General features: G+C 60.4%; 7 protein-coding genes across 7 annotated transcripts; 4 read left to right on the top strand and 3 right to left on the bottom strand.

Annotated features, from left to right (window-relative positions):
* Positions 1-309: 309 nt before the first annotated feature.
* Positions 310-2,011, top strand: COLE_02283 (uncharacterized protein; the record flags this gene model as incomplete). The annotated part of the gene is made up of 2 exons (XM_018426056.2): positions 310-414; positions 458-2,011. The coding sequence occupies 2 exons, from the start codon at positions 310-312 to the stop codon at positions 2,009-2,011; spliced, it is 1,659 nt and encodes a 552-aa protein (XP_018277306.1).
* Positions 2,012-2,211: 200 nt separating this feature from the next.
* On the bottom strand, positions 2,212-3,943 carry COLE_02282 (uncharacterized protein; the record flags this gene model as incomplete). The annotated part of the gene is made up of 3 exons (XM_018426057.2): positions 2,212-3,317; positions 3,349-3,495; positions 3,529-3,943. 3 exons carry the CDS (start codon positions 3,941-3,943, stop codon positions 2,212-2,214), a joined length of 1,668 nt encoding a protein of 555 aa, XP_018277307.1.
* Positions 3,944-4,576: 633 nt separating this feature from the next.
* COLE_02281 (uncharacterized protein) lies at positions 4,577-6,645 on the top strand (the record flags this gene model as incomplete). Its single annotated transcript, XM_018426842.2, has 2 exons — positions 4,577-4,678; positions 4,780-6,645. The coding sequence occupies 2 exons, from the start codon at positions 4,577-4,579 to the stop codon at positions 6,643-6,645; spliced, it is 1,968 nt and encodes a 655-aa protein (XP_018277308.1).
* Positions 6,646-11,112: 4,467 nt separating this feature from the next.
* On the top strand, positions 11,113-11,274 carry COLE_02280 (uncharacterized protein; the record flags this gene model as incomplete). Its single annotated transcript, XM_065626203.1, has 1 exon — positions 11,113-11,274. The coding sequence occupies one exon, from the start codon at positions 11,113-11,115 to the stop codon at positions 11,272-11,274; it is 162 nt and encodes a 53-aa protein (XP_065482472.1).
* Positions 11,275-12,284: 1,010 nt separating this feature from the next.
* Positions 12,285-13,426, top strand: COLE_02279 (uncharacterized protein; the record flags this gene model as incomplete). The annotated part of the gene is made up of 3 exons (XM_018419522.2): positions 12,285-12,449; positions 12,701-12,892; positions 13,220-13,426. 3 exons carry the CDS (start codon positions 12,285-12,287, stop codon positions 13,424-13,426), a joined length of 564 nt encoding a protein of 187 aa, XP_018277310.1.
* Positions 13,427-15,727: 2,301 nt separating this feature from the next.
* Positions 15,728-17,085, bottom strand: COLE_02278 (uncharacterized protein; the record flags this gene model as incomplete). Its single annotated transcript, XM_018425505.1, has 2 exons — positions 15,728-15,821; positions 16,073-17,085. The coding sequence occupies 2 exons, from the start codon at positions 17,083-17,085 to the stop codon at positions 15,728-15,730; spliced, it is 1,107 nt and encodes a 368-aa protein (XP_018277311.1).
* Positions 17,086-17,635: 550 nt separating this feature from the next.
* COLE_02277 (uncharacterized protein) lies at positions 17,636-19,218 on the bottom strand (the record flags this gene model as incomplete). Its single annotated transcript, XM_018423737.2, has 2 exons — positions 17,636-19,045; positions 19,078-19,218. 2 exons carry the CDS (start codon positions 19,216-19,218, stop codon positions 17,636-17,638), a joined length of 1,551 nt encoding a protein of 516 aa, XP_018277312.1.
* Between the last annotated feature and the right edge of the window lie 497 nt (positions 19,219-19,715).

Below are 19,715 nucleotides of genomic sequence, written 5' to 3'. Positions count from 1 at the left end.
GTGGGGCTGCGGAGAGCCTGGACTCTTGGCACTCTCTTTCGTCATGGCTCGATTGCTGCTCCTCCTGTTGGCCATCAACAATATCTTGGAGCGCATTCTACTTCTACATCTCTCTCTCGCATTGCTCGCTGCTCTTACTTTTGCTCTTGCACTGGATCACATCTATCGACCTCTTCGTCAGTTTGTATCCCGTCGGTCGGCCTCATCGCCGCCCAATCCAGTCCGCCGCAACTGAAACCCCACGCGCCATCCACCATTCCATTCCGCGTCGCGACTCAAATTCCTTCTCCCCCCATCTCATCAACTGCCATGTCGACGCGCCCGCGCGTCGCCGTCGTCGGCTCTGGCCTCGCCGGCCTCGCCACCGCCTACCTCCTCACCAAGGAGGGCGCAGATGTATGGCTGGTTGACAAGGTACGTAATGCATAATGCTTTGAACCCCCTATTCTGACCCCAGGCCCCGCGCCTTGGTTTCCACGCATGGAGCGTCGAGCTTGAGCCAACATCGTCCGCGTCTGACTCAGAGACCAACGCTCTTGCGCTCGACATCAATAAGCGCCCAGCGTCATCTGCGTCGGAGGGCTCTCGCGCAGTCGATGTCCCCATGCGCTCCTTCCAGGGCGGGTACTACCCTCTTCTCATCGCGCTTTACCGTCACCTCGGCCTGCCCCTCTCCTCCGCCGCGTTCACCTTCTCCTTCGCGTCTCTGCCATCGGGTCGTGACCTGAACGCCGATGACACCTACTTCATCCACTCAGGAGCGTCGGGCGCCTCCCTCCCGTCTATGCCGGCGCAGGCATGGCGTTCCCCCGTCGCTTTCGTGCGCGGCTTCCTCACCCTTCTCGGCGTCGGACTTTGCTACGTAGTTCTCCTTACACTCTCCTTCGCAAGTTGGCACGGTTTGCTAGGCTCCATTACCTACCGCCAGCTCGTCGACGCCGTCACAGCGCGCTTGGAGCAGCCCATCGCCTTCATCCCCCTCCGCACACCCCTCGGACGCGCATTCCGGAATTTTGCAACCGATATCGTCCTCCCGCTCTTCAGCGCAGTTGGCACCATGACCGCCGACGATGTGTGGGACACTCGTGCCGACGTCCTTCTCGACTACATCCACGCCGGTGTCGGCACGAGCCACTACACTCTCGGCGGCGGGATGAGTGCGCGCGACGTCGCGCGCCTCCTCGCCGAGCCGGTGCGCGCGCAGGGTGAGGACCACGTGCGCCTCGGCACTGGAATCAAGTCGATCACGTACTCTGATGACGGACTCACCCTTTCGCTCGACGACGACGCCAAGCTGGAAGTCGACCGCGTCGTCGTCGCTACGCAGGCAAGCGCCGCCCGCGCCCTCCTGTCCACTCTCGAGCCCAGCCTCCCCGCGGCCGAAGGCAAACGCGTCGCACGCATGCGCCAGGCTCTCGCGCACGTGCATTACCGGGACACGATCGTCGTCACTCACCGCGACCGCTCCGTGCTCCCCGCCACCCCCGACATCCGTGACATCAACCTTGTGCAGCCAGCGCCCCGCGAATCAGCAGGCGACGACACGCCCGAGCTGGCCTCGTGCGCGTCCAGCGCGCCTTCGTCTCCCTGCCCCTCTCCCGCGGAGGTCACGCCCTTCTTCGCCCCCGAGCTCGGGTACACTATGGCGACGCACGTTGTCGCGCCCCCCGGTGTCGAGCCCGTGCTGCAGACCACGAACCCGGCCGTGCCCATCGGCGGCGAGCTGCTCGGCGTTGCGCGTCTCGAGCGCGCCCTGCCGCTCGCGGACGACGGGATTATCTCTGGCCTCCGCCCCGCCGGCGCGGGCGCAGCCAAGCCCCGCGTCTTCCTTGCTGGCTCGTACGCTTATCCCGGTATTCCGCTGCTCGAGGGGTGTGTCGGTAGCGCCCGCCGCGTAGTGGAGGACATGATGGGTCGTGAGGTGCGCAGCGTCGACTGGGAAGCCGGGCGAGGGTCCCTCGCGGGCCGTGCGTGGCGGTGGAGGTGGAGCCCGCGGGCCGGGGGGTACTAGGGTGGATTAGAGGATGATAGAGTTAATGCTAGAGATATAAATGTTGTCCGTAATGTCAGAATGATCTATATGCCGGACCAATATGTTTTAATTGATTTCTGCCTACAGCAGCTGAGGCGCGCGCAGTACCGCAGCACGGAGTCCTCGTCGGAGCACAGTTGACTGCGATCTTCGCAGTAGACATACCATACATCGCTCAGCTACCATCCCCCAGCCCCCAGCCCCGACCCCTCCTCCTCCTTCAGTGCCTCGTTGAGGTCCAGTCCGCCCCGCGCTGGCGCGACATCCACAACGCCTACTACGGCCGTCTCGCTCCGTCCGGGCTTCTTGGCGCGCTGCGCCGCCGGGTCCGCAACCGCAACATGCGTAGCCACGACCGCGGGCGCGGCAGCCCGCACCTGCGGCGCAGCCTTGACGACGACGACGGGCTTGTGCGGCGTCGCTACCGCCATCGCTTCGGCCTTTCCCTTCTCCTTCTCCTCGCCCCGCCCGTGCTTCCGCTTCCGCTTAGGCTCTGCCGCTGACTCCGCCGCCGGCTCCTCACGCTTCCGCTTCTCCGCCTTCTCAGCCTTCGGGCCGTCGAGTTTTCGCTTCTTCTTGTCCTTCGGCTCGGTGGCCTCCACGCGCCGCTTCGCAGGCCGCTCCTCCGCTGCGTCCGACCGGCGCCGCTCCTTCTTCTCGCTCTCCTCCGTCTCCGCCTCCTCCTTCTCAGGGGCGCCCCACGCGCGCATCTTACCCCCCGAGCCATTTGCGCCCGTCGGCCGCGCCTTCTTCTCCTGCGCCTCGCGCGCCTTCCGCTCCCTCCGGCTCATCTGGACTTCGCCAGCCCTTGCGCGCTCCTTCACGCGCCGCGCGTCGACAATCTGCAGCTTTGGCAGGTCTGGCGACGCCTGCAGCTGGTCGGCGTAGGCAGGTACTTCCACCGCCAGAGGGTTGGCGCGGAGCGTCAGGCTGCGAAGGTGGGCCCAGCGTGGCGTTTTGCCGGGGCGCGAAAGGCCGAAGACGCCCGCGACGGCCGCGTACGGCAGCGAGCAGTTGCCGAGGTCCAGCACTTCGAGACCGTCGCCGTCGCCGCTCTTCCCGACGGCGGCGAGGTCGCCAGTGCCCCAACGCACGAGGTGTGGCGGGAGCGTGGAGAGGCGCGCGAGGTTGTTCGCCTTGACGTCCCGTAGGAGGGGCAGCGGGGAGAGGTCGGGGAGGCCGGCTGCGTCCAGGCGCGGGCAGTGGCTGAAAGCGAGCTTTGAGAGGTGCGGGAGACTGGCGAGGCTGGATGGGAGAGAGGAGAGGTTTGGCGAATGTGAGACGACTGGTGTCAGCGTTGAGATGATGTGACGCACTGAGCGAGTTAAGCTCCTTCCAGCCTGCTACAACGGCGTCGTTTAACGCAGTCCACTCGTTGCCTGTTGCCACGAGTGCCTTGAGGCTCTTCAGGCCTGCGAGGGGAGAGGGGAGGGACGTCAATCCGCAGTTGCTGATGTTGAGGACTGAGGTCAGTTTTGCACCCTCAACACGCTTACCTGTAAGGCCCTCGAGTGCGCCAACAACCTCCCACCCCTTCGTCACCGCACACCCTTTCACGCTGAGCCATGTGACGCTAGGCGGGATCCACGAGACGTCAGTACACTCGGCGCCGTCGAGATCTATGCGGGTCACGCCCTCCAATCGCTCAGGCGGGGGCGGGATTGCAAACGCGCTCTGTGCATACACGAGTGCATGGGCGGTGCGGATAGCCTTCGCCTTGTACTGGTCTGGCCCAGCGTCGACTCTCTCCTTCTGCTTGCGTTGTGGCCGCCCCTTGCCAGCTCCCTTGTCCTTGCCCTTCGTGGGCTGGAGGAGTTTGGCAAGTTGCGCATTGCTCTCGACTGGGTCGGCCTTGGGCGCCTTATCCATCTTCTGCGAGCGTTTCCTGCTTCGTGCGGCACCGCGGTCCATGCTTGCGTGGGTGAGATGGTTGGTGAGTTGTATGGTGAGTATGGAGCTATGGTTTCCGTCAACATTTCGTCAGGTCACGTGATGCCACATGGCTTGGTGGCGAAGATTTGGCTCAGAGTGGGGCGGAGTACTGATTGAACCGCTCACGATGGAGGATCGAGAGACTGAGCAAGGAGCTCACGTCTACTATCCATCACGTTCCCGTCATGCACCGAGTCGCCGCCAGCATCGCTGCTCGGGACGCCCGATGCAACAAGACTACCACATGGCCCACGAGCTCAGGCGAGAGCGAGTTACGCCGAGACGCGGCAAGGCGCGAGAACACGCAGAGTAGCTTCGGGCTCTCGACACCGAACGCCGCCTAAAAATCACACGCCCTCCTAACCCAACGAGCAGCTCTACACCCGTACATCCCCCGAGCTTACGGAGCCATTCTGGCGAAGTAAGCTGTGCATACGAGCCGGGATTCAGCGGAGTGGGAGCGCCGCGGCCGACGGGTCGGTTCGTCCTCTCGGCAACTTCCAATTTCGGCATTCGGCATTGCCTCCGCCCTCCCCACTGCCCACACCCCGGCGCCATCCGTGATACTTATGTTGCTGCTCCGGATACCCTCCTTCCCATTACCCAGTAGCCATGTTCCGCAACTCCTCACTCCGTACGGCGCGCGTAGTGCGCGGCGCCGCCAAGCGCCGTCTCCATCTCGAGTCCAACTCGGGCGCCGACCTCCTGTCCAAGGTTAGTAACTGGCTTATGTGATGTGCAGCAGTCAGCGGTGTATCATCGTGCTGGGCTCGGGGCGTAGTCGCTGCCCCGTCTGATAGTAGTGCTGACAGCAGTATGTCCCTGGGGCTCGTGTTACTGCGGAAAGCTCGACCGCTGGTGTGCCGATCCGCCTCCTCGCGTCACGCCACCTCAATGTGCCCGTCTTTGAGGCCGAGAAGGACGGCAAGCCCTTCGTCCTCCCTCTTGACATCACCTCCGCGAGCCTGCCAGCTGGGACGAACGCGTGGCTTAGCGACCTCGGCTTCCAGGCTGCGGACCGCGAGGCGACGGCCAAGGCGCTGCAGGGTGTGTGGGACGCATGGCGCAGCAACGGCCTCCTCCGCGTGTCGGGCAAGCTCGACTCGAACGGGCACGGCACGGAGCTGACCGGCATCAAGATCATTGCCGACGACTTCGCTCTCAACAAGTACCCCGCCAACCGGGCGCTCGGGGACGAGGGCCGCGTGCACCCCCTCGAGAGGACGGCGGCCGAGGGCAGCCTGTTCTACCACAAGAACCGGAGTGGCGGCAACATCGCATGCTACGGCTACGGCGCCGGTATCGCCATGAGCACGATGGACGCGCTCGTGGCTGCCGGCGGGAAGCCCGCCAACTTCCTCGACGGCGGTGGTGGCGCTACCGTCGCCAACGTCCGTGCCGCCATGAGCGTCATCATGAACGACCCGGACGCAAAGGTCATCTTTGTCAACTCGTTCGGCGGCATCACCAAGATGGACCTGATCGCTGAGGAGATGGTCAAGTACATCAATGAATGGCGTGCCGAGGGGAAGCACGTGCCCCGCATCGTCGCCCGTCTCCGCGGAACTGGCGAGGAGAGCGCGCGGGAGATCCTTAAGAAGGCCGCAATCCCCGAGATCGAGTACTTCTCCGACCTGCGCCCCGCTGCCGCCGAAGCAGTCCGCCTCGCGGGGGGGGCCAAGCCCGCTGAGACCAGTGCGGCCGCTGCAGCGGCCGCCGCCGCCGCCGTTCCCGTGACGTTCTCGCGTGACGGGCAGTACGAGCAGACACTTCGCAACCTCACGGTGCAGAAGGGCGACCCCGTGATGGTCCTCGGCATGGGCAAGGCGTCGCAGGCCAACAACCTCATCTCCAAGAACTACGGCACCAACATTGTCGGCGCCGTGGCGCCCAAGAAGGGCGGGCAGGAGATGCTCGGCACACCTGTCTTCAACACGGTCAAGGAAGGCGTGGCGGCGCTCAAGCCGCGCATCGCGTCCGTCTTCGTGCCCCCTGTCGCGGCGGCCGACGCCATCATCGAGTGCATCGAAGCCGAGATCCCCCTAGTCGTCGCGTACGCCGAGGGTATTCCCACGCAGGAGCAGCTGAAGGTGCAGCGCGCCCTGCGCTCGCAGAACAAGACTCGCGTCGTTGGCGCCAACTGCCCCGGCGTCATCTTCCCGCACGAGCGCGTCAAGCTCGGCATTCAGCCGCTGCACGTGCACTCGCCGGGATGCGTCGGCATTGCGACGCGCTCGGGTACGATCTCATACGAACTCGCGGCGCAAACGACCGCGCTCGGCCTCGGCCAGAGCGCAGTGTACGGCCTCGGCGGTGACCCGTTCCCGTCTACGCGCACATGGGAAGCCCTCCAGCTCATTCTGGAAGACCCCAAAGCCAAGTTCGGCGTGCTTGTCGGCGAGGTCGGCGGACAGATGGAGGAGGAGGCTGCTCAGGTGTACCTCGACTACTTGGCGAACTTGAAGCCAGGGGAGGTGGCTAAGCCGATTGTGGGCTTCGTTGCGGGCGCCGCGACTGAGCGTGGCCTCATGTACGGGCATGCGGGCGCGGTCTGGTGGGAGCAGAGCGAAACGGCTGTCGCCAAGCGCCAGGTCTGGCGGGATGCGGGCTTCATCATGGCCGACACCCTCGGCGACCTCGGGCCGCTCATCAAGGAGACCGCGGACAAGTTGGGTCTGTAACGTTCTGGGTTTATGTTGTTAGCTTAGCATCAATGCACGGTTGGATATAGTGTGAGGGGTGGCGAGGGCCAGCGTGTAGCTGTAACTGCAGGTCTCGTGTGAGTGGCGAAGAAGCCATACTGGCCACAAGCAAGCTGGGGCTGCGGTTAGACACACAGAGAGCATTACGACACACGTTGGGAGGTCCATGGACAGGGGATAAAATGCCATTCCTCTTTGCGAGTTCTGTGTAGTGGACAACGCAGGTCCTGCGTATTGAACAGCGCATGCAAACGATGGCAAAAGATATCTCGTGTAGGAAGCGAATCCTACTCGGTCCTCGCCGCGATTCGAACGCGGGGCCACTCCCATAAGAAACTGACGTCACCCTAAGAGAGTATGATAACCACTACACCACGAGGACAGATCGATATCTGCCTAAATATCTGTTCCGCCCAGTCCGGCAGTGAGGTGAAACAGCCCAAGCCTATATTGCTCAGCAACGACAAATGCCATACATCTTTATCCCCTCCTCTTTACGTTTTGAGATCTCATCACTATTCCTTGTTCCCTGGTGCAACTCCTACCACAACTCTCATGAAGCCTCTTATTTCACTCTCTTTGGCCCAAAACTGCGCAAGGAAGGCTGGCATTATGGGCTGCGCAATGCTCGTGACGTTGTCAGGCCAGCGCATGCTCGACACACCATGCACAGCGGCCAAACCCCTCGACGGCCACGCGGGCATATGACGAACCATGTGCTGCATCGACAACGTTTCGCGCTGGCTTCAGCGCACATGTGGATCTGAGCTTGTCCTCAGGTCGACAACTGACTTGCATGGTGCATGTTGGCGACAATGCATAGCTCTCATGGGAGATGATCGAACCCACGCTGCCCACCGCCAGTAGTGCCCTACTCACCCACCCGCGACATGAAACGTCACCCTAGGAGCATAGCGGAGTACCTCTGGCGCAGGGGGCAGTGGCGGGCCGCATCGAGAAACAAGCAACCCCACCATGGGGACGGCGTGATCTCGTATCTCGGAGCTCTCGTCGCCATGCCGGCATAGACTTCCCCTTGCGTGTGGAGCTGTGGTCCGCAGATACCCCAAGCAAGTGTGGCTGGCCATGTCGTAAGTGTGTTTGGAGTCGATTCGGCTCACCCAATTCCTGGACATGGGAAGCGGCATACCTCATCGATGCCGTACGCCACGTTCGCTTGGGCGCACAGGAGATGGGTGTGGAGAGGGAGGCATCTTGTCGGGCTCATTGGACATGTCGGCAAAGAACACGACGCCGCAGTTTCGAGGAGGTAGTGTTTCGGCTGGCCATCCAGTCCACTGAGAAGCTGAGATTGTGCTGCGAGTGCGCGGCAGCACATCAGTAGTGCCGCCGGATGAACATCACTCGATCAAAACGAGCACACTCGAAAGTCGGGCTCCACCCGGGAAACAATCGTGGTCCCAGCAAGCATGGCCGTCCTAGGCCAATGCTGGCCGGAAATTCCAGCCTATCGGCGAGAGATGGCTGAAACATTTTCTCAGTCTGCGCGGCAGAAATGCTGAGAAGGGGCCACGCTCAGAGGCAGAGATGGGCCACTCTTGATGGCCACACAGCTGTGCCACAGCGGTCGTGCACCCCACGGTGCTTGGCAGACCACGCCAGTTGTGCATGAAACGGAGAGCTAGGCACTGGCCCCGCCTGCTCGATCAAAGCCCACGCTCGCCGCACTAGCGTTGTGCCAGGCCGCCAACTCATTACGCCACTCAACCCAATGCATAGCCAAGGTAACCTTGATGGTGGGCGATTACAGCAGGCAACGTCACCATGCCATACTTGTGAGGTGTATTTGAGCTGTGTGGTTCAGAGGGTCATTTGTGGTGGTCATACACCCGCATATCTGCTTGCTGGAATCGCGGATATGAAACACGCTGAACGAGAACGATTTAGCGTGTTCAATTGCTTAGAACGTCGGCGTGACAGGTCCCCTACGCGGTGTGACTGTGGCGCTCTCCGACGTTTTGGTTGCTTCAAAAAGAGCTTCACAGAATGATCGGTTAGTAACTGGTCAAGGAACGCTATTCAGTCCGAGGGTAGAGTATCACTGTCCCGACTAGGCCAACTCTACTGGGCTGGCATCGGGAGGTGTTCTGGGGTGGAGCGTGCATGACGAAAGCCAGTAAGGGGAGGAGCGAAGCAAGAGAGCTAAAGCCCTGCTGCAGGGTGGTGCACGCCCTCATACACCCCCTCATGCGCACTGGGCACACCGAAGGCAGATGAGCCATGAACGAGTGTTTAGGTTGGCGTGCGCCCCGCCCGTGCCGGTCTGCCGAGAGGGAAGTGGCGTTCATCATATTATCATGCGGGCCGGGATAGGATCGCTCGGATCGACCATCCCAATTCAAACTATGCACTGTGCCTAGGGAAACTCATAAGCTGGGTCGAGCGGGACGACTTTGCTGCAGGTACATTCTTTTGGGGTGTCCCCGAGGTGACGCCGCTGCGGGAGTTCCGGAAACGCGCATCAGCACGTCTCGTTTCTGTCCCGTCGGTAACGCCGCATGAACCAAGGAGAGGTGCCACAACTTGGGAGTCGGACCAAGCGAAGTGGTTGCTGAGGGTTCCGCTAGGTGCAGGCAGAACGCAGAATAATCGGCGAGGGGACACGACGACAGAATTGCCTCCCTTCCCGATGGCGCTTTCCCCTGTACCTTCTACGTCTTCCCCTCTTCTTTCAAGGCTTGCCTCGTGCCAGAGGAACGCGCCACATGCAGACTCGTCAGCCAGCGCTGAGATCGACTAAGGGTAAAAGGAACAAGCCACCCCGTCCCGATGGCTGAGTGGATCGCCTCCACCGAGCACGATGCACCACACTTTCTTTGACACACCTGAATCCCCGGACTTGGGTCCCGTTTCTGAGCTCGTAATCTCGCAAGTATCGGGCAATCACCGAGTGCATGTGGCCGGGAGGTGATGCGAAATGGAGGTCTGTGAAAGCGTTGGACAGTCTACCCCCTGAGGCCACCGGCGCATCTCCCGCCACACGGTGAGACGCATTTTCGGCGGCCGCGTCGACGAAGACAGGCTGATTGACTGGCCATTTTCCCCGACAATTACCCCCGCCCTGCAACGTTTGTCTCAACCAAGAGCAAGTGATTGCATGCGAGGGATCGCGCAACCAGCCTTCTGGATTCGTCGCTTCCCCGAGACCCAGTGTTTGGGTAGATTGTGTTTCGGATCGTTGATTCCGCACCATGCTGCGTTGCCCATGGTCAGTTCGGGGTCGAGATTCAGCTCGTCTGATAGTTGTGTCAAGTTGCTGAATGACGGGCATGTGGCACCGACATGATGATGCGAAAACGACCAGCCTTCTCTCCGTTCCGTAACCCCTGGAGCAACAAAGCGCTTGTTTGATGTTTTGAATGAGACGACCTGCCGATCCACCAGGGTGGGAGGCGCCGTGCCGCTGCACGCCTGTGGTGGAGCCTCGGCATGGTCGCCATGCACCTGAAGGCTGGGAGCTTGGAGAGAACTCACATCGCAGGCCAACAAGCTTCACGGAGAGTAATCAATCAGCAATTGTGTAATTAGGCATGAGATCAGAGGAAGGGATGAGGAGGTCACCTGCCTGGCCGCTGGCCGGTGAGGTATTAGGGATAATGCGCTCGCGATATTGCTGCAGCCCCTTCCTGCCTCTTCCATGGAGGGTCTGTGTCGAATGGCTTCCCTGTCAATCATTTGCTGGCAACGCGGAAACACCCCCCGACTGCAGACTAGACAATTGGGGTGGATGAACGCTGGCTTACCGGGTGAGCATGCACAGAGCCCGATACTCGAAGAAAGCCGTCAGAAGCGAGCAATGCGTAGACGTGGCAAGTGGCAGGTGGCAGGTGGCAGTGATCGACGCGAAAGAGATGCGCGCGATCAGCGACGTCCGCCGACGAGGCCGAGCTTCCAAGCAACAGAAACGCCACCCCTCGGGGACCCTGACGAGGGACGCACAGATGCTTCCCTGGCAGAGCGGTGGACCCTCCCTGATCGACCTGGACCCTGTCCCCCGCTCTTTTCTGACAAACCCTGTCTTGAGGCATCCTCTCTTTCTCTCCCATCTTGCTCAGCTGTCTTAGCTCTCTCTCTCTCTCCCTTCTCCCCTTGCCCTGTCGTTGGTCTCCGAGGTCGATGCTCCCTAACAGCCCGTCGTTGCGGGTCGGGGGTTGCCCGTAGAGCTGGAGAGCTGGAGAGCTGTCGGCCTGCACTCACTCTGTACGGCTTTCGTCCCCCTCTCGCGATGCTCCCAAGTTAGCCATCAAGGAGTTGTCCCACTCTACAACGCCGGGACCGGGGACCGCAACCAGAACCCTCATTATCCCAGTCCAGGTCAGAGGTTGCAGGTAGGTCGCAGGTCGACTGCGCGCTTCTCGCGCTCCTCGTGCTCCTTGCTCCTTGACGCATACCGCCCATACCCGCCGCCCGCCCTCTAATCATGCCATGAACCAAGATGTTGGTTACACACCCTCTCCCCTCTTCCCCTCGCCGCAGCCACCAGTGCCGCGCGTGTGGCCACCTCCGCCTTTCTCCTCTCTCCTCTCCTCGCCTCTCCTCGCCTCTACCCTCCTCTCCCTTCTGCATGTCCTGCCAAAGCCCCTCTAGCCCACTGCCGCTACCCTCTTCTCACCTGATCGTCTGTGGTCTGGCCTACTCTTCCCCTTGCTCTTGTCTCCTCTTTGCTCCTCCTCGCCCGCCTCACTGGCTCTCTACCCTCACCTCCGCCATCCTATCCCCGTGTGCCCGCCGCCCGAGCATGGCCCATGGTCAGTCGCCTATCTTGATCATCTCGGCCGCGCTTCCTTCTACCAGTCAACACATCACTCATCTGAACGCCCGCGCAGCCCTTTTCCCCCCGACTCCTCCTGCCTTACCTTCTTTCTTCGCACATAACACAATCTCTCGTTCTTTTCATCTTTCTGAAGTCTTCTCCGCGACGGCGACGGTCGGTTACCAGCGCAGTGGTACGGTGACAAGAATATCACGGCAACAGCGTTACCATCGGCCTTCTGATTTCGCCCCTCCCCCCCCCCCCGGAGCACGCACAACAATTCCATATTCAACCTTCTATGATTGGGAACGGGCATCGACTTGACACACGCCCTCACGTACTCCTCGTCTGAATTTAAAGAGTATATATTCCTCCCCTTCAACCCAGAAGGACTCGAACGAGAGCGCAGTGACGGCCTGACGACCGGCAACGGCACCAGCGCGTGATCCTCCCGTCTTTTGGGTCCCCCGTCTTTCGCACTAGCTCCGCCTTCCGGCGACCGACCGCAAGTCCAACTGCCCGCAGACGCCGGACCGCGGCTCTAGCACCGAAACGTATCCCGGCGGGTCTTGTCCTACATCATCATCATCGTTCCACCGAGGGTTCCCTCACATCAACCATTCCATCCATATTGGTGCTGCTGTACGGCATAGCCTGCGACTTCTCCACTTGTCCATTCTCCAGTAATCAGCGTCGAGCAATCATCCAAAACCAGTCTCGTTGACGACTCAGGACCCTTGCGCGAGTAGTGGTTAGCCACGATCACCATCGCAGCCTGCCGACGACACTTTCCACGAGCCTCGGAGCAACTTATTCCGCATTTCGTCGGACAGGTTTGGAAGAGATGCAGAGCGCTGGCGTGGGAGCACCACCAGGAGGACCACCGCCACCCGGGCCGCCAGGCGGACCTGGAATCCCTCGCGCCTCCACCGATGACGGAGACAACCGTTCACGAAACGCCAAAGCCCAGCGCCGCCACCGCGAAAAGCGCAAGGCACACTTCAAGGCCGTGAGTACATTTCATTCTCGAAGTGGCGCCCACATCTCTGGGGGTTCTTTACGGGGCCGCAGCGATCTAGGAGCAACTGGTGGCCTCCGTGATCAATGTGATTGCTGTTCTTCATGGAGTGATGAAACTGGAATTGCTCTTGCCACTCGAAAAAGGCTGACGCCCTCGCCGCTCGATTTAACACCTCCGGGTAACGATCCCCTACTCCCATATCCTCCCCTTAATGCCTACGGCATCGACCTCTTTAACAGCTCGAGGAGCAGGTGCAAATTCTAAATGCGCAGCTCGAAGATGCGCGGCGACAACTAGCGGCTGCCCAGTACGCCAACAACGCTCGTCTCGCCTACTCGCCCGACGACAAAGGGATGCAACAACTAGTGTCCGAGAATGCCTACCTCCGCGAAGAGAACGCCGACCTGCGCCGCCAGGTCTACTCTTTGCGAGTGAGTTATGGAGGACGCGATCCGGGCTCGGCTGGACCACTCCCACCACCACCACTACCACCGGCGGAACAGCCGAAGACGACCACTGGCATCTGGCCAGAGGTCAAGGCTGAGGCGGCACCCTATGGTGTTTACAATGCACCCGGGAGCGCAATGGTGTCGTCACCTCGCATTCCCGGTTCTTCGCATGCCCGCACTCAGTCACACCCCGGTGAATTTGTTCGCGTGAGTTGTTAGCTTGGATGAGCTGTCCCGGTTGTTCGTCATCTTGAGCGGGTTTCGCAACGTTGAAATGGAACACTTTTAACGCGACAGCTGACTTGGCAGGACCCCAATGCAGAGCCATCGAGTGCCAGCTCGTCGTATCCACCACCTCTCTATCAGTTTGGGTCTGTGGTCGGGGACGACTTTCGCGGAGCAGACCCCTCTCGCCACCAGCCGCCCAGAGGGTCGAGCTCAAGCTCCTCCAGAGGTCGCTTGATGTCATCGTCTTCGGTAAGTCATGATAGTTGTTATTGCAGTTGTTTGGATTAACGTCAAGGCGCCCTCGGCTTCGCCGTACGTGACATCAGCTCCCTTCCCGACCGACCCAAGAGCACACGCATTGGGTGGGACGCCGCAGCAGCCCTACCTAGTCCGCTATGAGTCGGCAGTGTATCCTCCCGCCGCACCGCCTCCGCACAGCTTGCCTCGCTCGGCTGTTGGATCGGGGAGCAGCGGAAGCTACGCCCACGCCACGACGCCAGTGCAGGCCTATGTCCCCCGAGCAGAAGGAGAAGTGGCCTGGGGCCAGGACGTGAGTTGGGCGGCGCCCGTTGGTGGGCCGCAGCCCTGACATTCGACACAGCCTGCTGCAACCGCTGCGGTTCAGCAATCCCATTCGAGTTCCGCGACAGGCTTCTCCGCCGCCGAAGCTGGTTCGACGTACGCAGCAGGCTACGGGCAGCCACCGCCGCCTCCGCCTCCGCCTCATCTGCACGAGTAGCGTGACAGCATTCCGTGGTGCTACCCATTTGTTTCGATCCACAGCATACCCTTTCCCCCTTCTTTTGCGCAAAGACTATAGACCAGAGCCGCGGCAAGATGACGCGGCTGCAACACGGGCAACTCTCGGATATTCTGGCATGGACATGGCCCGCTTTTGTTTCGCCTCCTTTTGGTTGCTCCCCGTTCTGTCTCGCCGCCTTTCCCGCTCCCCCACCCGCGCCCACCCGCGCCCGTCGTCCCCGTACCCACAACAGTGTTATAACTAGGAGCGAGTAGTCGGAACGTGTAAGAGTTGATTAGATATATAGTGCCAGCTGGTGGGCGCCACGCAATTCGGCGGAGGATGGTGCAGCGCCATCAATTCGCTGACCGGTCACCCTGGCTGCGCGCGACGCACATGTTCGTTTGTACAATTGACAGTGGCGCAAACTGTTTTTAATTATGCATGTGTTTGTGTTCGATGCACGGGGCGGTTTGAATGTGTGCATGTCTCGGGAAGCCATTAGCGCGTAATACACACAGGGGATTGTTAATCCGGCGGCTCGGCGGGCGTACTGCGGACCGAGTGGAAAGTCACGAGGTCGAGATAGGACAGGTAATGACTGCAATGCTGATGCTATCCACCTGCACCTCTTCACCTGATCGCGAGGGATAGTTTAGGTGGAGCGGGCAACATGTGATGACTTCCATTCCTTACTTGGTTTCTCCGATCAAACACTCGTCACGAGGTTGGTGCAGTGAGCATTTTCTGGCACCTGGCGCCTGGCGGAGCGAGGTCGCGTCGCCGCAGGCGTCATGTTGCGGCGATCGCCATTATCAAAACAGCCCGGTGTTCCCGCTTCTCGTCTTCTCATAATGGCCCGCTCACGCTTATTACTCGCATGCGTTACGGACGAACCGAGGCATGCAGAGTCATCGTGACTACCCTCTGACGCCACCAATCACTCTCCCTATCACCAGGCACTCGCCATCCCAATCTCTCCACACACGCCGCCGATCGTGCCTGCCAGTTCCTGACGGACCCGAGATGAGGCCAGGTGTGCGCGAATGCGGGATGCATGACCTCATCCGCAATGTTCGATGTCTGCCCATCCTCCACTCCTTCACTCCGCCACTTCTCGCAGTCAAATGGCAGGCTCACAGGCCAAGCAAAAAACATGGCATGCAGCCGCCAATTGGTCAAGAATTGGAAGCAGAGCCAGGCCAGTCGCGAGGGTCGCGAAGCCAACGCTGAGGATGCGTGCCAAAAGGTTGGGTGTGCGGAGCAAGGCTCGGCTCGTGACGTCGGCGCGAAAACATCGTACGATGCATTCGCGTGCACGCGATGTGCCCCGCCTAGACGCCGCGCTGGTCGCTGGTCGCGGTTGCTCGTTGCTGGGCGCCGCAAAGTTCATGGTGCCGGAGGCACCGGCACCTTCGAATGCAGGGTGAGGTACGCCCCGCTGTGTTCCTGCTAGGGCCCGGTCGCGGGTGCCGTGGCGCCCACGCGAGATCAATATCCGGTTCAAGCCTGGCCAGGTCTGGATCTCGAGTATTATGCGGAACGAGTAGAGTGCAGATCTGGACTAGATCTTAACTTCACGTCTGCACTCCACAACGTTCTCCTCTGCATACATGTCGTCGGCTCACACACAACACATGAAGCGCCTAGTCAATCGGTGCCTCCTTTGCAGTTCTTGTCACCGAGCTCCGGTAATTCAGGACAAGCGATTTATCAGGTCAGCTGATGGCGCCCACATCAGTATAAAATCGCTATGGCTTAGTGGAAGAGCGCGGGGCTCATATGCGGCGACCCCGAGGTCCCAAGATCGAGACTTGGTGGCGATAAGAAAGAACAGCGCGACCTTTTTAAACGAGAGACGAAGCGCACACACCCTCGATAAGCGCTCGGGCAGCGGCAACTGACCCCAGACGGTACAGGAGGTCCGAGCGGCGTTGCTGGCTGTCACAAGCTGTGTTGCCCCGTGCGCAGCAGCTGTGCTGTAACTTCAAAGGAATTAATATCTTACAGGCTACACAGAGTATGACGCAAGGCAGGCGGGTGGAGGACAGATTGGTGGATGGCGGCAGATGCCAGTAACTCGTGAGTGGTCGTTCTAATCATGGGCCGGCGCCAACAGCAATCTAAACTTACCGGATGGGCTTGACTAGGCGTCTCGAGATCTGAGAGATCCAGCAAGAGGGGGGCTGCACTGAATCGGCCAGGTATATGGCAATGGGACCGTAATCGGGTGAGGGTCCTGATTAGTCGCTGCTCGAAACGCCTTGATGGTCTCCTCGCGGTACTTGAGGTATGTTGGGATCAACAGTGCCGGGCGGACACGCAGCGCCGGCTCCACTGCCTTGCTCATGTGAAACTGATGAGCGAATAGGCGGGGCAGGGCGCGCGACGTGTCCAGCACCTGCGCGAGGTGCTCCAGCATACTGTTGAGGCCACTGTGGTCCATGGCTGGGTGTCGCTTGCCCTCGTCGAGGAGCTGGAGCGCTATGACGGCGAGCTTGATGTTGGGGAGCTGCGGCTTAGGTCGGATGTTTAAGGCAGGAGTGTGAGTGGGCTGACCCGTTGGCGGGTTTTGCTGCGGCACCGCGAACGCGGACGAGAGTGCCAGGCGCCCGATGGGCCGGGATGGCATGGGAGAAGAGGCCAGCCCTGTGGCAAGCGAAGGAACAGAATTGTGGGCGGGTGTTTGGGTACAGCTGGCAGCGGCCTGAGGCGTTGTGGGTACGATGGCGTGAGGTTGGTTGCCCATCACTTTCGGGGGTTTGAGGCCGCCGTTGAGCAGAGGATTGGATGCGATGCGCATTGACCGCTGGCCCTCTACGGACGGGTATGATGGCGCCTGCCAGTCGTGAACAAATTGGGTGAAGTAGGCGATCTCCTCCTCGGGAGTGGCAAACTTCATAGCTTGGCGAGGGAGCTCGGCGTTGGTAAGTTGCCTCCCGGGAGTGTAGGGGTTGCGAGCAAGGGGGGGATTGGCCTGGCCGTTCACGACAGGGGACTCAGCGTCCGGGCCGCTTAATTTTGGCGCTAGAGTGGCGAAGAAGCTGCGCTTCGCGGGCGACTGGGGGAGATGGGCGCGGCGAAGGCTGTCAAGATGGGGCAGCTCTTCGTGCCAACAGTAGGACGCTGCGACGAAGAAGAGGTGGGGGTCGTCATGGAAGGGGTTGAGAGAGGGCGGGTACAAGATGGGTGTTACGTCGGACATTATCGAGATGGACTGAGAAACAATGTGAAATGTCGTTGTCAACAGGCGGAGGAAAGGTGAGGGTGGCGAAGAAGAGGTGATGGAGTGTCGTTAGCGTAAGTGAAGTACGAATCGATTGTTGTTTCCACACGAGGGGGGCGAGTGTGTGGTGATGGGTGTGTGGTGATGGCGGGCAGTATGTTTAGATCAAAACGTTTGCGTCCAGATTCTGTGGACAGCGAGCCTAACCCGCTGCCACTGCCGCCACTGTCAGCTTAGATAAGCTGTCGAGAGACTCATCAATGATGCGTTCGACTTGCCATTGTCTTCTGCTTTTAGTGCTGCATGTAGCCAGATCGGACATGGGCAGCAACACCAACAATCAGGGAGCGAGACGGCAGCTCATCTGGGTGATGGCCGCAGAGCTGCAAGCTCAAACGCAGAATGCTTGTGATTGCAATATCTGCCAAGGCAGAACCCCTCGTTCCCGTCAGTCGTCGAATTACAACCCTGCCATGCTCCAATATGATATGTGATACAGCCTCAGATTCCTATCAACTTGAAGACCAACCTACCGCCCAAGAAGCCGGATCTCCAGCGTGCGGAAGAGGGGGTACATGACCGCGGTGAACCCCGACGCTAGCTCGAAGCCGATATCCCCGCCCTGTGCTCCGCCAACCTTAGCACCCAGTGGGCCAGTGTACCACACCTGGCTCATGCCAACGACTGCGCCAGCCACGCCAAACCCAAAAGCACCCAGTGCGCCCAGACCCCACGGCAACCTGGTGCGGTCGTTCCACGTCTCCTCGGCGTGGTAGTTGGCGAACTTGCCGCGTTGGAAAATGAAATGTTCCTCGATAACAACGGTGACGAAGATCGCGAGCCAATAACCCAATACCCCCAAAAAGTACTCCAGCGTGTCGGCGAACGCGTTGGCACCAACAATCGCGAGCGGAATGTAGATGCCGGTGATGACGAGTGGCCAGATGAGCCGCGGCACGACCTGGAGATATCGTGTGATTACTGAAATGCTCATGCCCATCGAGTAGACGTTGATGATGTTATTTGCAACGACCGAGAGGACAAGGAGCACCATGAAAAACTTGCCGCCGCCACCCATGGGCCGCACCATCACCTCGTACAGAAGGCCGCCGAGTTCGTGTTCCTCATATCGTGCGTACCACCCTGCGATCGCTGTACCTGCATTTGTCGGGTCAGCGCCGGCCAGGGCTGCGGCAGCAATGGCCGCGGCGAGCCACATAACCAGCACACAAGGCACCGCGATGCCGAGGTATGTCCACATGAAGACTTGCCAACTAGGTGCGTCCGACGGCATGTATACGTTGTAGTCGGAGGCGAGGGATACCCAGCCGATGTTGAAGCCCCAGATAACGCCGCCGAAGGATAGAACGCTCGCGGCTTCGGCGCGCCCAAACGCCATCGGTTCATTGACGAGGTGCTTAGCAGCGACACCGATGATGACAAAGAATGTGATGGCGGTCGGAACCCAGGCAAACTGCTCGTACATATGTACGTGCCGGTATCCAAACATACCGACGATGAGCGTGCCTATCGCGATGATGACAGTGCCGACTGCGGCGGAGAAGCGCCACTCGCCCACAGCGCACAGTGCCTGAGCACCAGCGATGGTGTTGGCCGTGGACCAGCCGACGCACGCGATGCAGTTCAGGAATGCGACGCCCTTGCTCCCCCAGTATCCCCACGAGTAGCGGGAGGAGGTCATCTGCCGCAGACCAAGACGCGGCCCAAATGTACTGCAGAAGGCCGGAAGCATTGCGGCGAAGACGACGAAAAAGAAGATCGTGAGCATGCTATCGCCGAGGTGCATGCGAAAAGTGAGAGGGCCGAGGATGCCGACGCCAAAGGTGGGAAGGACGCAGTTCGCCGATAGCCACACGGTCAGATTGCCCCAGAGGCGCCTGTCCGGCCGCTCATCATCCGGCACGCGCTCGATGCCACGCTGGCGTTAGCACAAACGGCGCGCCAGCATACAGCTTCGATCCCCATGGCAGTCTCGAGGCGCTGATTGTAGTAGCCTAAGCGCGACCACAGGCCAGCCTCCTGCCGCTGGAGCTCCGATTCGCTCGAGGACATCGATTCCGAAAGAGGCTGTTGTTTTTCGACGTCCGCCATGATGCAGTTGGAGCGCAAGTAGTCAGCGGGGAGAGAAGCCGGTTGTGGGTCGCTTGGTAAACGAAGGAGAAAGGATGCCAGCGGGCCCACCCCGCGCGAAGTGCAGGATGTTTAAGTGAGGTCTTGCGTTCAGTTTGCGCAGCGCAGCATGGTCCCCGATACTACGGGTCGCCGATAAATCTTGCGTCCCTGCTGGACGGTGACGCAGTCTGCGATGGACCTGTGGTGTGGAGGGGTGATGATCAAAGGGTCGTGTCATGACCACTCTACTTAAGTCTTAGCCGTCTGAGAGACCGGGACCGCATCGGATCCGCCGCTGTATCTCAATCACAGCGGCTCCCAGGATCCCAAAGCTGCGATTGTTGCAGATCGCGGTCGCAATGCAGAGTCGCGGTGATTATATGAGAGACTGAACGAAAGTGGAACTGACGGCGACGAAGGTCGCCGTTGCCCTGACTGCGCTGATAAGGAGATTGGATTTCGCCGACCAGCTCACG

The sequence above is a fragment of the Cutaneotrichosporon oleaginosum genome (genome assembly GCF_008065305.1).
Source record: "Cutaneotrichosporon oleaginosum strain ATCC 20508 chromosome Unknown ATCC20508_contig02, whole genome shotgun sequence".
Lineage (NCBI taxonomy): Eukaryota > Fungi > Basidiomycota > Tremellomycetes > Trichosporonales > Trichosporonaceae > Cutaneotrichosporon > Cutaneotrichosporon oleaginosum.
This window is presented reverse-complemented; position numbering and strand designations above follow the sequence as displayed.